At 40.0% G+C, this 16,818-nt stretch overlaps 1 protein-coding gene across 3 annotated transcripts in view; it reads right to left on the bottom strand.

Moving 5' to 3' along the window:
- Positions 1-16,818, bottom strand: part of ITPR2 (inositol 1,4,5-trisphosphate receptor type 2) — a 586,442-nt gene that overhangs the window by 376,003 nt on the left and 193,621 nt on the right. For all 3 annotated transcript variants that reach the window (XM_086401652.1, XM_086401653.1, XM_086401654.1), the window contains 5 exons: positions 16,178-16,297; positions 15,875-16,060; positions 14,517-14,768; positions 12,569-12,713; positions 10,641-10,791 (listed from right to left, as the gene is read on the bottom strand). In XM_086401652.1, the coding sequence (XP_086257778.1) occupies positions 10,641-10,791; positions 12,569-12,713; positions 14,517-14,768; positions 15,875-16,060; positions 16,178-16,297 (854 nt within the window). The remainder of the gene's footprint in view (positions 1-10,640; positions 10,792-12,568; positions 12,714-14,516; positions 14,769-15,874; positions 16,061-16,177; positions 16,298-16,818) is intronic.

Genomic DNA, 16,818 nt, shown 5'->3' with positions numbered 1-16,818 from the left:
TCTGGTTGTACATCCCAATCACACCTCTTGTGTGACAAGGTGCACTGTCAATGAGCTGTAATATTTTGGAAGAAATTTTTTTTTTATTCTGAACAGCAATGGGCTTAAAATATTCAGTAAACCATGGTGTAAACAGATGTGCTATCATCCAGGCCTTTTTACTGCATTTATAGAGTACAAGCAAAGTAGAGACCGCAAAATTCGGAAGGATTCTAGGATTTTCAGAATGGTAAGAAAGCACTGGTTTCAACTTAAAGTCACTAGCTGCATTAGCCACCAAGAGAGTCAGCCTGTCCTTTGAAGCTCTGAAGACAGGCATTGACTTTTCCTCTCCAGTATGAAAGTCGAAGATAACATCTCCCAACAGATGGCTGTTTTACCTACATTGAAAATCTGTTGTTCAGCGTAGCCACTTTGATGAGTTATCTGAGCTAGATCTTCTGGATAACTTGCTGCAGCTTCTACATTAGCATCTGCTGCTTCATCTTGTACTTTATGTTATACAGACAGCCTCTTCCCTTAAACCTCATTATGAACCAGAGTTGTCTAGCTTTAAACTTTTCTTTTGCACGTTCCTCACCTCTTTCAGCCTCCAGAGAATTGGAGAGAGTTAGGGCTTTGCTCTGGATTAGGATTTGGCTTAAAGAAATATTATGGCTGGTCTGATCTTCTAACCAGACCATTACACAACTTTCTCCATATCAGCAATAAGGCTTACCATTCAGGTGTTCACTGAAGTTAACACTTTTAATTTCCTTCAAGAACTTTCCCTTTACATTTGCAACTTGAATAACTGGTGCAAGAGGTCTAGTTTTCAGTCTGTCTCGGCTTTTCAACATGACTTCCTCACTGAGTGCAATCATTTCTAGCTTTTGATTTAAAGTGAGAGATGTGCAACTCCTACATTCACTTGAACACATAAAGGCCACTTTATGGTTAATTTGGCCTAATTTCAATATTTATGTGTCTCAGGGGAAAAGGAGGGCCCACGGAGGGGAAGAGAGATGGGGAATGGCAAGTTGGTGGAGCAGTTAGAACACACAACATTTATTGATTAAGTTGGCCAGCTTACATGGGTACAGCTAGTAGTGGCTCAAAACAATTACAAGAGAGCATCAAAGATCACAGATCATCACAACAAAAATACTAATAATTTTAAAATTTTGAAGTATTGGGAGAATTATCAAAATGTGACACAGAGAGTCAAAGTGACAACTGCTGTGGGGCAAATGGCTCCAGCACTTGCTGGACTCCAGGTTGCCACAAACCTTCGATTTATAAAGAAACGTACTACCTGTAAAGCTCAGTAAAGCTAAGTACACTAAAAGCAGGCATGCCTGTGGCAGTACCAATCTTTGGACTGTATATCCTTCAGCAAGCAGAAAGAGAGATGAATAATTTTTTAAACGAACTGTCTTTCACAAGCATACTGAAAATACCCAGTTTATCAGCCTGTCTAAGGATTTGCTTTCAACTTCTGGACATGGCAAAGAAGAGCACTGTTTGACATCATCCTTCGACCCAAAAGATCAATTACACCAAATGGTGCCTGTGCATTTTAAATCACTGAGAGTAAATGATAGGTATTAGGCAAAGCAAACTGAATGAACAACATAGCCTGCTGGGAGAGAATACATTTGTTTGAAAACAATATTTCTTTTCCTAAGTGAGTACATAATGGCTAAAAGGTTGCTAGTTGATAGTTCTGAAGATGAGAGTCTTCTTCCTCACCACAGGAAAGGGCAGGGAAGTGCCAGCCCTCTGTCTCCATGTGAGTATGCCTCCATAATTTTCTGAATGGACCACCTCTAGGGCACCAAAATGCGAAGCTGCTGCGCATGCCAACTAAAAGCCACTGTGATGGTGCGTTGTCACAGCCTGGGAGCTAGATTCAGACCCCCGACCAGCTCAAGGGAGAAGGCAACTCCCAGCGATAAGAAGGGCTGAACTGTAACCAGGGACCCAGAAGAGGAAAACGTCTGTAATACAAGGCAGCCAACCCCATCACCTCAAACACTAATCACTGGCATCCAAGCCTACAGGATTTCCCAGAAAAACACAAGAGTGCGGTGCGCACACCCTATTTAAGACAGGCACCACTGAGGCCAGCAAGGACTGGAAATCCGGAACCGGAAACCTTCACCTTCTCGACACGCCTCTTCTTCCGCTCCCCTGGGTCTGACCTGCCAAACAATGATGAGACACGTGTCTCTGAATGTATAACCCTAACTGCGCTGGAGCAGAATTTCTAAGTGGTAAGTAGATCAAAAGGATTAAAAAAAAAAAAAGACATATTTCTATTGCAAAGAATTTTCCAGACACATTATGAAAAAAGAAATCTGTTATCTCTTACTTGAAAGAGCTGGTTTGTCTAGTCACCGTGCTTACAAAAATTGTCTCCTACTTTTAAAAAACTGCTTTGCAAATGATTTCCAATGAAAAATAGTTTCATTAAAAATAAGAAAACAGAATCCAAATCATTCTAATATAAAAGAGACAAGAGGATGCTACACCTCTTGTACCCGATGCTACACCGGGTACTGTAATGTGGTAACACTTCTATGGCTCCCTGACTTTTCCTTTAGAATAACAACCCTTTTTTTCCCCAGGTACTTCCCGTAATCTGGGATTTCCTCTCTGGCATCAACCTCAGTCTCACTCTGTACCACAGGAATTTTTCCCAGGCCTGACAATCCTGTCTCCACCTTTGGAAATTCCAGAAATGTGTTCTCTCTTGCTTCTTTTGCTAAGAATTTATAGAGTCTAAGAAGACTTTTTAAGGAATTTATAGCCTAATAGAATTCAGCTATAATAACACAGCTCCCAGAAAAGCTGCAGGATAATGCTGTTAAGTTTGAAGTGTCATCTTACATATAATAAATCATTTTCCTACTTGGCTAATTATCTAAGTCATTAACTTCTCTGTTTTGAAATACTCTCAAATTTATTAAAAGAGTTGCAAGAATAGTACAAAGAACTCCCATAATACCCTCTGATCAAATTTATCAGATTCACAAATTCTGCCACATTTGCATCCTCTCTTTCGTTCTTCTCTCTCTCTGTCACACACACAAACACACACACACAATCTTTCCTGCACTATTTGAGAGTTAGTTCCAGACATCATAACCTTTTAAACTCTCAATTCTTCAGCTATTTGCTAAAAACAACTACATTCTCTTACATAACCACAGTACAGTATAATTAGAAAAATGAGAAAATCTGATAGAACACTACAACCTAATATACAATCCATATTCAAATTTTACCGACTGTGTCAATAATGTCTTCTGTAGATAATAATTATCTTGATGCAATACCACATATTCTATTTAGTTGTCATATTTCTTTAATCTCTTTTATTCTGAAAGTTTTTCAACCTTCATCTTTTGTAACACTGCCATTTTTGAAATATTCAAGCCAGTTATTCTATAAAATACCCCACCATTTGTATCTGCCTCATATTTCTTCATGATCAGATGGAGATGATGAATGTTTATCAGAAATTTGAAATAGGAAATGCTGTGCCCTTCTCAGGACATCACACCTAGAAGCACACGATGTTGCTTTGTCCTGATTTTATTTTTATTTTAAAAATTACCTTTAATCTCTATTTTGTTTACTTAACTTAAGACTGAGTCCCTACAGAAATGCTAACTTTAAAAAAATTATGGAACACAATTCTAACCTCAATAAGAATTTTTCTAAAGTATTAGCTCATTAGACTAATAAATAATGGAGCATTGCAAAGGATAAGAAGACTAATATCTTGCACTTTAATTCTTAGCAATGCTACTAATTTACTAATGAATCTTAGGCAAGTTAATTAATCTCCCTGATTATGCTTTCCTATATTGGTACTTTAAAAAATTTTTCTTTTACAAAACTGTGGACTCCAGGCACAATTCCATTATATTTGCATATTGGCAACATTTATGAGCAAATGATGTATCCCTGTGAGGTACATTCTTTCTTATTTCACGTACTGTAAGTGAAAGCCACATATGCACTTTTTCAAATGTATCTCAAGGCAATATTGACAAAAGTTTAGTATCTTTTTTTGTCTTACAAATATAGATAAGCTCCAAAGAGATCTAAACTAGGTGTTGCTAGTGGTAAAGAACTCATCTGCCAATGCAGGAGAACTAGGAGACGTGGGTTCAATCCCTGAGTCAGGAAGATCCCCTAGAGGAGGAAATGACAACACACTCCAGTATTCTTGCTCATTAAATCCCATGGACAGAGGAACCTGATGGGCTACAGTCCATGAGGTCGCAAAGAGTCAGACACAACTGAAGTGACTGAGCACATCAGACTATGAAAGCATTGTCCTTCCATATGTATGCAAGATAATGATATTAAATAAACAGTTAATGTTACTAAAAGCAAAAATAATTCCCTGAGAAGGACTTTTTGAGTTGAGAGAAATGAAGAAAGCTAATCATAATAAATTCTCTCAGAGGTATTGTGTGTAGTAAGTAAAATTGTCACTATTATCAAAAGAAGCTTAACAACAAACTATATTTTCCTACAGCTTACATTACGTATCCAATAATAGGAATGCATAAAAGAAATAATTTACCTTCTGATTTGCAAATATCAAGAGAAGAAATCAAACTATCATCCTTAATGCAAATTAATTTTAATACACCAAGAACTAGAATAACATTTCTAGAATACTTAACTACTAAATAGGGGGATAAACACATTGTTTCAGATTCCAAAAATCTAGGCAAAATGCACAAACCCTTACCACAAATTAAGAAAATGTGTTTCCCTAATGAAGAGACACCATTCTACACACCACATGAGTCTCAAAAGGAAGACCTCTGAATCTCAGTTCATGTAGAACACATATAGGTATTTCTTACTAACACAACAAAAAGTTTCTTAGAAAACTATAATTGGCTGATAAAAACTATCATGAATTACTTTTTTATACTATAATAGAATTATGGTGTTTCATATTTCATTAATGGAATAACACAAGGTTAAGCCCAAGTCACATTACATGAAAGGTAATCCCATAAAACCACTCAGCACATAAACTACACAATGAACAGGTGCTATCTAGGAAGTACATTATATAAGCCAACAAACAATTAAAATTACTTTTTATTTGGCTTCTAAGACATTGTAGTCTCCTGGTCTTCCTCTTTACTTGCTGGCACTCTGTCCCAGTCTCTTTTGCTGGCTTCTCCGCTATCTCATTATTCAATGTTGGCACATCCATGATTCAATCTTTGGACATCATTTCTTCCCAATCAACAGTCACTCCTTAGGTGATTATATTCAGTCTGCTATTCTGAATGTCTCTTGTGCACTGATTCTCACATTCCTATTTCTTACCATGACTACACCCTAAGTTCATTCAGATCAAATCAGTCGCTCAGTCGTGTCCGACTCTTTGCAACCCCATGAATCTCAGCACGCCAGGCCTCCCTGTCCATCACCAACTCCCGGAGTTCACTCAGACTCACGTCCATCGAGTCAGTGATGCCATCCAGCCATCTCATCCTCTGTCGTCCCCTTCTCCTCCTGCCCCCAATCTCTCCCAGCATCACAGTCTTTTCCAATGAGTCAACTCTTCGCATGAGGTGGCCAAAGTACTGGAGTTTCAGCTTTAGCATCATTCCTTCCAAAGAAATCCCAGGGCTGATCTCCTTCAGAATGGACTGGTTGGATCTCCTTGCAGTCCAAGGGACTCTCAAGAGTCTTCTCCAACACCACAGTTCAAAAGCATCAATTCTACAGTGTTCAGCCTTCTTCACAGTCCAACTCTCACATCCATACATGACCACAGGAAAAACCATAGCCTTGACTAGACGGACCTTTGTTGGCAAAGTAATGTCTCTGCTTTTGAATATGCTATCTAGGTTGGTCATAACTTTCCTTCCAAGGAGTAAGCGTCTTTTAATTTCATGGCTGCAATCACCATCTGCAGTGATTTTGGAGCCCAGAAAAATAAAGTCTGACACTGTTTCCACTGTTTCCCCAAAGGAATGATGCTAAAGCTGAAACTCCAGTACTTTGGCCACCTCATGGGAAGAGTTGACTCATTAGAAAAAACTCTGATGCTGGGAGGGATTGGGGGCAGGAGGAGAAGGGGACGACAGAGGATGAGATGGCTGGATGGCATCACTGACTCGATGGACGTGAGTCTGAGTGAACTCCGGGAGTTGGTGATGGACAGGGAGGCCTGGTGTGCTGCAGTTCATGGGGTCACAAAGAGTCAGACACGACTGAGCAACTGATCTGATCTGATCTGATCTGAACCTTAGTTCTTGGATTTATGATTCAAGGTGTTTATCATATGTTTATGTTTTCATATTTGAAGGTATTTAACTCAGTTGAAAGTATCGTGTTGGAATTCTCTTCTCTTTCACGGTTGATGTTCAGAGAGAAATTTCCATCAACTGAAATGTTTTGATTCTCCATTCTGTTTTGATCTTATAGTCCTTTCATACAGATGACAATTGACTACATCTCTGACTTAGCAGCTGCATTTCATGGACAAGGTGACGTGGGCTGATTTACATGATCTTTAGCTCAAGGGCACCCTCTCCTGTCCGAGTCATGTAATGCAGTCTCTTTAAAGGTTGGCCTTTGTTGGGAGGCTGGAGAGAAACAGTTTTCTTCAATTTTATTTTATGTTATGGTATTCCAGATTTCCCCACCTTGTTTCTTTTCCCTTTCACCAACAAGAGTCCAAAGGGCACCTCTGTCTTACTTTTAACCTGTTCACCTCTAGTTTTCCACAACTGCTCCCTGTGTCCTTTCAAGTTCCTTCCTCTTTATTCAGAGTTCTTATCTATCTGGATTCTGGATTCTCTTTCAGTATTTTTCATCCTTAGGCTAGACCTTCTCTTTCTAAGGGTGATTTCCTTTTTGGGGGGAGTTTGGGGCGGGGGGTGTGGTGCACCGCACGGCTTTCAGGATCTTAGTTCTCTGACCAGGGATCAGTACCCTCCCTCCCCACCACAGTGGAAGGTGTAGAGTTGTAACCACCAGAACCGCCAGGGAATTCCGTCTATAGATGATTTTTACACAGTCTCTTTAACATGGTTTTTCCCTAGGGATAGAACCCCCTAACTATCCACATAAGCTCTCAGTGGGAATAATGAGGCAGCGCCACTAAAAACTGACGTCATTTTTCTACTTACAATAACTTCGTACTGTCCTGTGTCTTCTAGTTCGGCTGAGGCTGAGGGATATATAAAGTTTCATTTGCTTCTTATTGACATGTACACATTTTTGGCAGATGTAGAAGGAACTGAGATTTAAGCTGCAGCAATTAATTACTTCAGCTACTTTATCATTCTCTGTCAGATATTTCTTCTCTATATTTGAAGTCAGATTTCTGGCTTCACTGTTTAATCCTTAGTGGATACTGTAGTGGATACATTGTGCTTCACACTCATCACCTATTCAGAGCTGAGGTATCTATTTCCTCAGTTGCTGGCCAGTCATGGCTGCTGCCTTCTCGTACCCATGCTTCTCACTAAGAGAGACCACCATCCAAAAGGAACTGCCTTATTGAAGGCTGCGCATCCTCTCTATGTGAAGCCAGCAATCAGTGCTGGCTAATATGAGGACAAAAGCCCAGGCTCTCTGCCTTAATTTGTGACCACTGTGAGGGACCATCGCAGCTCCAGAGATCCCTGTAGGATTGGCAAAGACCTCAATTGTAACCACACTGTGGCTCGGCTTCTCCACTTCCTTACAGGTGTATATCCTAAATGCCAATCCTACCTTCCCGACTTCCTTACAGGTAATTTATCCAAATGCACTCTTCAATATACATTCTGCAAACAATTCTATACCACAGGGTATTTTCAGGGCATCCAACCTGAAGACAATCACCATCTGAAACAAACTATCGAATTATGAGGCATGCACTGTTATAAGTGCTTTCAATATGTGTATACATTCACTTAATTCTCACAAGGAAACCATGAGGTTTCTATCATTCAGTTCAGTTCAGTTCAATCACTCAGTCATGTCTGACTCTTTGCAACCCCATGAACCGCAGCACGCCAGGCCTCCCTGTCCATCTCCAACTCCCGGAGTTCACCCAAACACATGTCCACGGAGTCAGTGATGCCATCCAACCATCTCATCCTCTGTCTTCCCCTTCTCATCCTGCCCTCAATCTTTCCCAGCATCAGGGTCCTTTCAAATGAGTCAGCTCTTTGCATTTTGGCCAAAGTAATGGAGTTTTAGCTTCAGCATCAGTCCTTCCAATGAATAATTCAGGACTGATTGCCTTTAGGATGGACTGGTTGGATCTCCTTGAAGTCCAAGGGACTCACAAGAGTCTTCTCCAACACCACAGTTCAAAAGCATCAATTCTTCTGAGCTCAGCTCTCTTTATAATCCAACTATCACATCCATACATGACCACTGGAAAAACCATAGCCTTGACTAGATGGACCTTTGTTGGCAAAGTAATGTCTCTGCTTTTCAATATGCTGTCTAGTTTGGTCATAACTTTCCTTCAAAGGAGTAAGCGTCTTTTAATTTCATGGCTGCAGTCACCATCTGCAGTGATTTTGGAGCCCAGAAAAATAAAGTCTGACACTGTTTCCACTGTTTCCCCATCTATTTGCCATGAAGTGATGGGACCAGATGCCATGATCTTTATTTTCTGAATGTTGAGTTTTAAGCCATCTTTTTCATTCTCCTTTTTCACCTTCATCAAGAGGCTCTTTAGTTCCTCTTCACTTTCTGCCATAAGGGTGGTGTCATCTGCATATCTGAGGTTATTGATATTTCTCCCGGCAATCTTGATTCCAGCTTGTGCTTCTTCCAGCCCAGCATTTCTCATGATGTACTCTGCGTATAAATTAAATAAGCAGGGTGACAACATACAGCCTTGATGTACACCTTTTCTTATTTGGAACCAGTCTGTTGTTCCATGTCCAGTTCTAACTGTTGCTTCCTGACCTGCATACAAATTTCTCAAGAGGCAAGTCAGGCGGTCTGGTATGCCCATCTCTTTCAGAATTTTCCACAGTTTATCATTATCCACACAGTCAAAGGCTTTGGCATAGTCAATTAAGCAGAAATAGATGTTTTTCTGGAACTCTTTTGCTTTTTTGATGGTCCAGCGGATGTTGGCAATTTGATCTCTGGTTCCTCTGCCTTTTCTAAAACCATCTTGAACATCTGGAAGTTCACAGTTCACGTATTGCTGAAGCCTGGCTTGGAGAATTTTAAGCGTTACTTTACTAGTGTGTGAGATGAGTGCAATTGTGGGGTAGTTTGAGCATTCTTTGGCACTGCCTTTCTTTGGGATTGGAATGAAAACTGACCTTATCACCATATCTCAAATAGAAAAGAAACTCTTAGAGAGGAGAAGTACCTTGCCTAAATTAATAAAAAGTGGTCAATCCAGAATTGGAACATATGCTGCTGCTGCCGCTGCTGCTGCTGCCGCCAGGTTGCTTCAGTCGTGTCCGACTCTGTGCGACCCCATAGACAGCAGCCCACCAGGCTCCCCCATCCCTGGGATTCTCCAGGCAAGAACACTGGAGTGGGTTGCCATTTCCTTCTCCAGTGCATGGAAGTGAAAAGTGAAAGTCAAGTCGCTCAGTCATGTCCAACTCTTCGCGACCCCATGGACTGCAGCCTACCAGGCTCCTCCGTCCATGGGATTTTCCAGGCAAGAGTACTGGAGTGGGGTGCCACTGCCTTCTCTGGTACATAGGCACTCTGACTCAAAAGCACATGCTCTCTTGCCCACTGTACTGTACTGCCTCTGTAATGGCTTTGCACCCATTGCCTCTTTGGCATGACCCTGCATGTACCCATTCTCTGCATTTTTCTATTGCCGTGCTATGAAGGGTAGCCAGCACATGACACACACCAGGATGATCTCAAATATTAATTTTTTTTTTCAATTTGGCTGCACCAGCTCTTAGTTGCAGCTCTCGAGATCTTCAGTCTTCGTTGCAGTATGGGGTTCCTCCAGCTGTGGCATGCGAACTCTTAGTTGTAGCATACAGGATCTAGTTCCCTGCTGCTGCTGCTGCTAAGTCGCTTCAGTCGTGTCCGACTCTGTGCGACCCCATAGATGGCAGCCCAGCAGGCTCCGCCGTCCCTGGGATTCTCCAGGCAAGAACACTGGAGTGGGTTGCCATTTCCTTCTCCAATGCATGAAAGTGAAAAGTGAAAGTCAAGTCGCTCAGTCGTGTCCAACTCTTCGCGACCCCATGGACTGCAGCCTACCAGGCTCCTCCGTCCATGGGATTTTCCAGGCAAGAGTACTGGAGTGGGGTGCTAGTTCCCCTACCAGGGATCAAGTCTGGGCCCCTTGCACTGGGAACATGGAGTCTTAGCCTCTGGACCACCAGTGAAGCCACAAATGTTTATTTTTTAACACGTAATATTTTCACTCGTGAACTGACCATAGCATGATGGAATTCCTTGATCTTATGAAGTTGTCGTTTAAAGTTTTTCATTAAAAAGAGAAGCATGTTAGCACTTCTAGCCTCTTGGCATTCAGTCCTATCAGGATGAAGGTCCACTTGCACATATATATTACCAGGTACATGTTCACAACCACTCTCAACAGATTTGTTCTTTATCTCACCTCAAAGTAATGCCAAAACCTTATAACTGTTCTCCAAAGTTCTTACCTCCATCTTGAAATTTGCTTAATCTTTCAAAATACGATGACATGGGGGCCTGGACAATATCTAAGATAGCCAGAAGAGTCCTTGTTAGCCGTAACAATTCACTGAAACTGTAAAATCCAAAGTATATAAGATTCCGAGCCAAGTGAACCACCTAATTTAGAAAAAGAAGAAAAAGGGTAGAAAAGAGAAACATTAGGAACAAAAACAAGCACTGAATTTTTATTATCTAAATTTGTGCAGACATGTCTAATTATGTCTAATTCTTTTTTTTTTTTTTTAATTTCAGCTGGTCTGATTTAATAGAAAGGTAGATTTTAAAGAACCCCTCCTAAATATGGAGAACAAACTAGTGCTTACCAGTGGGCAGAGGAGCAATATAGGTATAGGAAACTGAGAGGTACAAGCCATTATGTATAAAATACATAAGCAAAAATGATATACTTTACAGCACAGGGGAATATGGCCATTATTTTGTAATAACTTTCAGTGGAGTATAATCTACAAAAATATTGACTCATTCTGTTGTATACCTGAAACTCATATAATATTGTAAATCAACTATACTTCAAAAATTTTAAAAAGAATTCTATCTAATCAACAGGAAATATATCCTTCAGCAGTTCTCTTCTAATTCATTAATACCTAGGAATTTAATACCTACAGAAGTAACCACTGAACTCTGATTTAATCAAGTTTAGAATTAAATCCAAATAAGACCAGTTCATCAACCCCATCACAGGCCCATGTGACAGGAATATGAGGTATCTGGTGAACAGTCCACACGGGAAGCAAGAAGACAGATTTTAGATGTATCAGGGTGGTTAAATGAAGTTTACATTAGAATGATTGACCTCTTGCTTAAATATTAAGTTATTAGTCAGTAGGATATCACTGAATAAACAGTCACATTAATGAATTACTTTAACAACTGAATATTATCCATGAAATTTGTCTACAAACACATGTTCCTTATGCCACTTTGTGGTCTTCTGGATGCTACAGGATATACTAGGCATGGCAGCCAGCTTCCAAAATGGTCCCCAGCATAGGGTCTCCTTCCACACTGCCCCAGGCTTAGTCGGTGTCACCAACAAAATACAGCAGAATGATGACAAGACACTTCTAACCTCAGGTTACAGAAGACTGCAACTTCCATCTTGGGCCCTTTCTCTCTTTCAAATAGTTACCCCAGGGGAAGCGAGGCACCAGGTTGTGAGGACACTGAGGCAGCCTATGGAAAGGCCCACATGGCAAGAAGAATGAGGTGTCCAGACAACAGCCAGCAAGGAAGTACAACCACACAAGTGAACGTAGAAGCAGATCATCTAACCCCGGATGACGGTAACCCCAGCAACAGCTTGATTTACCACCTCCTGAGGGACCCTGATCCAGAACCACCAGATTTCTGATCCACAGAACATGAGATAATCATGCTTGTTGCTTTGGGCTGCTAGGTTTGGGGGTGATCTGTTACACATCAGCAGTAGGTACCTAATACCCCAGGTATCAGGTATGGCATCTTCTCTCTAGTTTTGTCACTATCCACTCAAAGTGATATTATAATTTCAATTTAGTTTAATGAGGCTAAAAACATCACTTTAATGGAGATTTTTTTTATGCAAAATATATTATAAATATGCAAAACTCTCTGTCCATTAAATGCAATAAAGTTTACACAAATAAATCAAAAAATCAAAGAAAAAAGTATATAACGTAATTATAAATAAAATATTTTGTATATCAGGTATAATTAAAGTATCAAATCTATCTTTTAATCAATGGCAGAGGAAATCATACCTTCAGGAATTTAACTACCGAATTATCAAAACATCCTAAGTATTAGAGGGAAAAAAATCTTTGATGTTCAATGTACCTAATTTTAGACAGTGTAAAGTGAATAACTTTACAGATTGTTTAAAAGAAATTACCTCAAATGTCAGTTTGTTTTTTTCTTTATCTCCAAAAGGAAAAGGCTGATTTACAACTTCTTTCAAGTATTCTTCAACAAATTCCATTGTCAGTGCAAATTTCCTCTTCATATCATTTCTGGAAGAGTCTGTTATAGAATCATATCTGGGAACACAGAAAGAATTTGAAGGAAGTTAAATTGATTGTAGTCATTTAAATTGCAAAATATATATACTTTAACCTCCTGATTTCTAAGTTTGGTTAAATTAATCAACCTTTCTAGATGCTGTGTCCTCTGACTGTGTGGATCACAATAAACTGTAGAAAATTCTGAAAGAGATGGGAATACCAGACCACCTGACCTGCCTCTTGAGAAACCTATATACAGGTCAGGAAGCAACAGTTAGAACTGGACATGGAACAACAGACTGGTTCCAAATAGGAAAAGGAGTACGTCAAGGCTGTATATTGTCACTCTGCTTATTTAACTTATATGCAGAGTACATCATGAGAAACGCTGGGCTGGAAGAAGCACAAGCTGGAATCAAGACTGCCGAGAGAAATATCAATAACCTCAGATATGCAGATGACACCACCCTTATGGCAGAAAGTGAAGAGGAACTAAAAAGCCTTTTGATGAAAGTGAAAGAGGAGAGTGAAAAAGTTGACTTAAAGTTCAACATTCAGAAAACGAAGATCATGGCATCTGGTCCCATCACTTCATGGGAAATAGATGGGGAAACAGTGGAAACAGTGTCAGACTTTATTTTTGGGGCACCAAAATCACTGCAGATGGTGATTGCAGCCATGAAATTAGAAGACACTTACTCCTTGGAAGGAAAATTATGACCAACATAGATAGCATGTTGAAAAGCAGAGACATTACTTTGCCAACAAAGGTCTGTCTAGTCAAGGCTATGGTTTTTCCTGTGGTCATGTATAGATGTGAGAGTTGGACTGTGAAGAAAGCTGAGTGCCGAAGAATTGATGCTTTTGAACTGTGGTGTTGAAGAAGACTCTTAAGAGTCCCTTGGACTGCAAGGAGATCCAACCAGTCCATTCTGAAGGAGATCAGCCCTGGGATTTCTTTGGAAGGAATGATGCTAAAGCTGAAACTCCAGTACTTTGGCCACCTCATGCGAAGAGTTGACTCATTGGAAAAGACTCTGATGCTGGGAGGGATTAGGGGCAGGAGGAGAAGGGGACGACAGAGGATGAGATGGCTGGATGGCATCACTGACTCGATGGACGTGAGTCTGAGTGAACTCCGGGAGTTGGTGATGGACAGGGAGGCCTGGTGTGCTACGATTCATGGAGTCGCAAAGAGTTGGACACGACTGAGCGACTGAACTGAGCTGAACATCTGTAAAATGGGCCTGTTTTGAAATGAGTTACTACATGTAAAGCACTTAAATCAAAGTCTACCATAATATTAAAGACTTAACAAATTTTTGCTCCTATTATTAACACGTTTTGTGTTTACTGGTTTCCAGAATAACATTTCTATTATCAAAAGCTGTCATTTTACTTTCCAAAAAGAGTATCTCATTTGCATTTGGAAGGTTAAAGAAGCCAAATTTGAACACAGAAATGCTTTTCCTTATATTCCATTTCAAAATTGAAGACATTTGGGGGAGGGATGGATTAGGAGTTTAGGATTAACAGATGCAAACTATTATATATAAAATGGATTAAAAAAAACTAGATCCTACTGTATAGTACAGGGAACGATATCCAATATCCTGTGACAAACCATATGAAAAAAGTATGAAAAAGAATACATATATATATATATATGTGTGTGTGTGTGTGTGTAACTGAATCAGTTTTCTGTATAGTAGAAATTAATACAACATTGTAAATCAACCATCATACTTCAATAAAATAAATTTTTTAAGAAATTGAAGACATTTGATTTTGAGTTCATCAGCTGAATTTAAAGTCATCGAGAAATGCTCCCAAACATACTCATGAATTGTGATCTTCGTGGGGATTTCTGTCCAGAGCCGGGCATAGCGAACAGGCACTACGGACTCCTGGGGATCCCGGTCAACATGCATGTGGAGCATGAGGCGACAAAAAGATGCTCGGAGGTCAAAAGGCAGGCTCTCATCTGACATACATCGCAGGATCAAATCAACAGAGAGCTGTGTAGAAATCTGGTTTATGGCCAGATACTGGCGATCCAAGCACATTCTTGCAAAGAGATTTAGCTGGTACCTTAAAAATAGTAAATGTATTACATTATTTGTCTTATCCGGATAAAGTCTACGTATTAGTATCAATCCACATCTACTTTTATGTTTCTAATATTTCCAAGTGTATGTGATACTGGACATTGTGGTAGTGGGTTAAGTGATTGAATGGCACGTAGATGAGGTCACTTCTATGGCCATGCAGTTGCAATTTCTCTCACTTGTTCTAGCAACAAGTTTCTGGTGGAGACTGCCATCAGGCTCTAGGTTCTTGGTTTCCTAGGATTACAAATACACTAAGCCCAAAGGCTACGGATAACAGCTCTCGTGAAACCATCTCTTCTGCCTTGCCCAGGCTCACTCAGTTCCAGGCTCTCATGTCTACATTCCAAGTGCAGACTTATTCAGTCCCCAAATGATCAATGATTATTCAAGTGAGCAGTCCAAATGGCATCAGTACACTTTGACTCATCAGCCGCCAAGATACAGAAAGTAGCCTTTGATTCTGTAGCTGTAGAGATCAGGGGACACAAGGAATTCTCTGTCTTTCTCAGATTTTGTGATTTAGGCCCAGTCTTGGTTTCTGCTTTGGGTTTCCATGCCTTAGACTCAAAAAACACCAACTCGGTTCTTGCTCTCACTATACTGACTACATCAACCACCACTGAAACTTCAACTACTATATGCCACCACTGAACTTTTACAACTATAGACACCAGTTTGTCCAAGGTCCTAGGTCTCTACATGACCATAAGCAGTATATACATAACTACTGGCTAACCTTCTCTGAGGCCACCTCTACAACCAAATCAGTTTCCCTGGCCCCAGTTCTATCTCCCTCTCAACTCAATTATCTGCACCCACACCAATCAACAAGAGGAAAAACTCCATTGCTGCACAACAGTTCCAAACTAGGAGAAAATGAGAAAATAGCAAGTGATATATGTAGAAAACACAGATGTTTACATTTATTGTGAATATTTTAAATAATACTAAGTATTTCAGCTACCTTAGTTCTGATATAACTTCTTAAGTTTCTTCACATACATCTGACTTCACAGATTTACAGATTTCTGAGAATCACCTCTCAATATGTGAGACTGAGAATTATGGTTCTCCATGATACTTAACCTGTAATAGGTAAGGACTTCCAAATCAGCCTTGGTGCCCTCCTTTGCCTCCTGGGCAAGGTGCCTGATGGCTTTGCCATGAGGTTCCTTGTTGCTGTCAATCCAGTAGAGCCAAACTTCTTCCTCATCAATGTCATCTGAAAGGATGGCACTCTCCATGGGGTTGTCTCCTTGCATTGAGACCAGTCTTGAAATAAATAACACACACAAAAATCTATGAAAAAGTTCATTCAGAAACAAGACAAGGAACTGTCCTGCTTACAAATAATGAACATTAAAGGATGCCTCCATCATTTGGGCTTACTTGGTTTGAATGAGAATGTCTGCATTGCCTGGGCTCAACATAAATTTGCAGATGAGTTCTTGAGTTACGGGTATCGCGGTGGTATTAGACACACACAGATCTGATAAATAATCCAAAAACCTGACAAGAGAAAAAAAATTAAATTGAACATTAGCAAAAAGCATCTTATAAAATCACCACCCATAATATACTTTGGGATATAATGAAACTGTCTAGATATATTTTTAATATTATTTCCATGCAACAGTTTTCTAATGTGTTGCTTACCTACTGCATCATTAGAGACAAATTAAATGTCCAATTATTTGTATTTAGTACAAATCTTGTTTCCAAAAATGATATAAGCTTGCTTCTACTTATTTGCTGATATTCATCCCACAGCACTGTGACTTGTTATATGTACAGTATCAAAACAAAGCCAGATCAAAGTTAACACTGTACTCAGTAAAACAGCCAGACAGCACATGAATTCGGTCTGGTCAAGTCAGAGGCCTAATTCTATCTTCTAACACTTATTTGCCATGCTAATTAAGAAGATTTTGTCAAGCTGCTTGACTTCTCTGCAATCATTTCTCCCAGATAAGGCAGCATGGTATAAGAGAAAGGCGACTTGCCATGGAGTCAGAAACCCTAACTTCTCT

The sequence above is a fragment of the Bos grunniens genome, chromosome 5 (assembly GCF_055505025.1).
Source record: "Bos grunniens cultivar Pamir isolate PY7600 chromosome 5, Bosgru_T2T1.0, whole genome shotgun sequence".
Classification (NCBI taxonomy): domain Eukaryota; kingdom Metazoa; phylum Chordata; class Mammalia; order Artiodactyla; family Bovidae; genus Bos; species Bos grunniens.
This window is presented reverse-complemented; position numbering and strand designations above follow the sequence as displayed.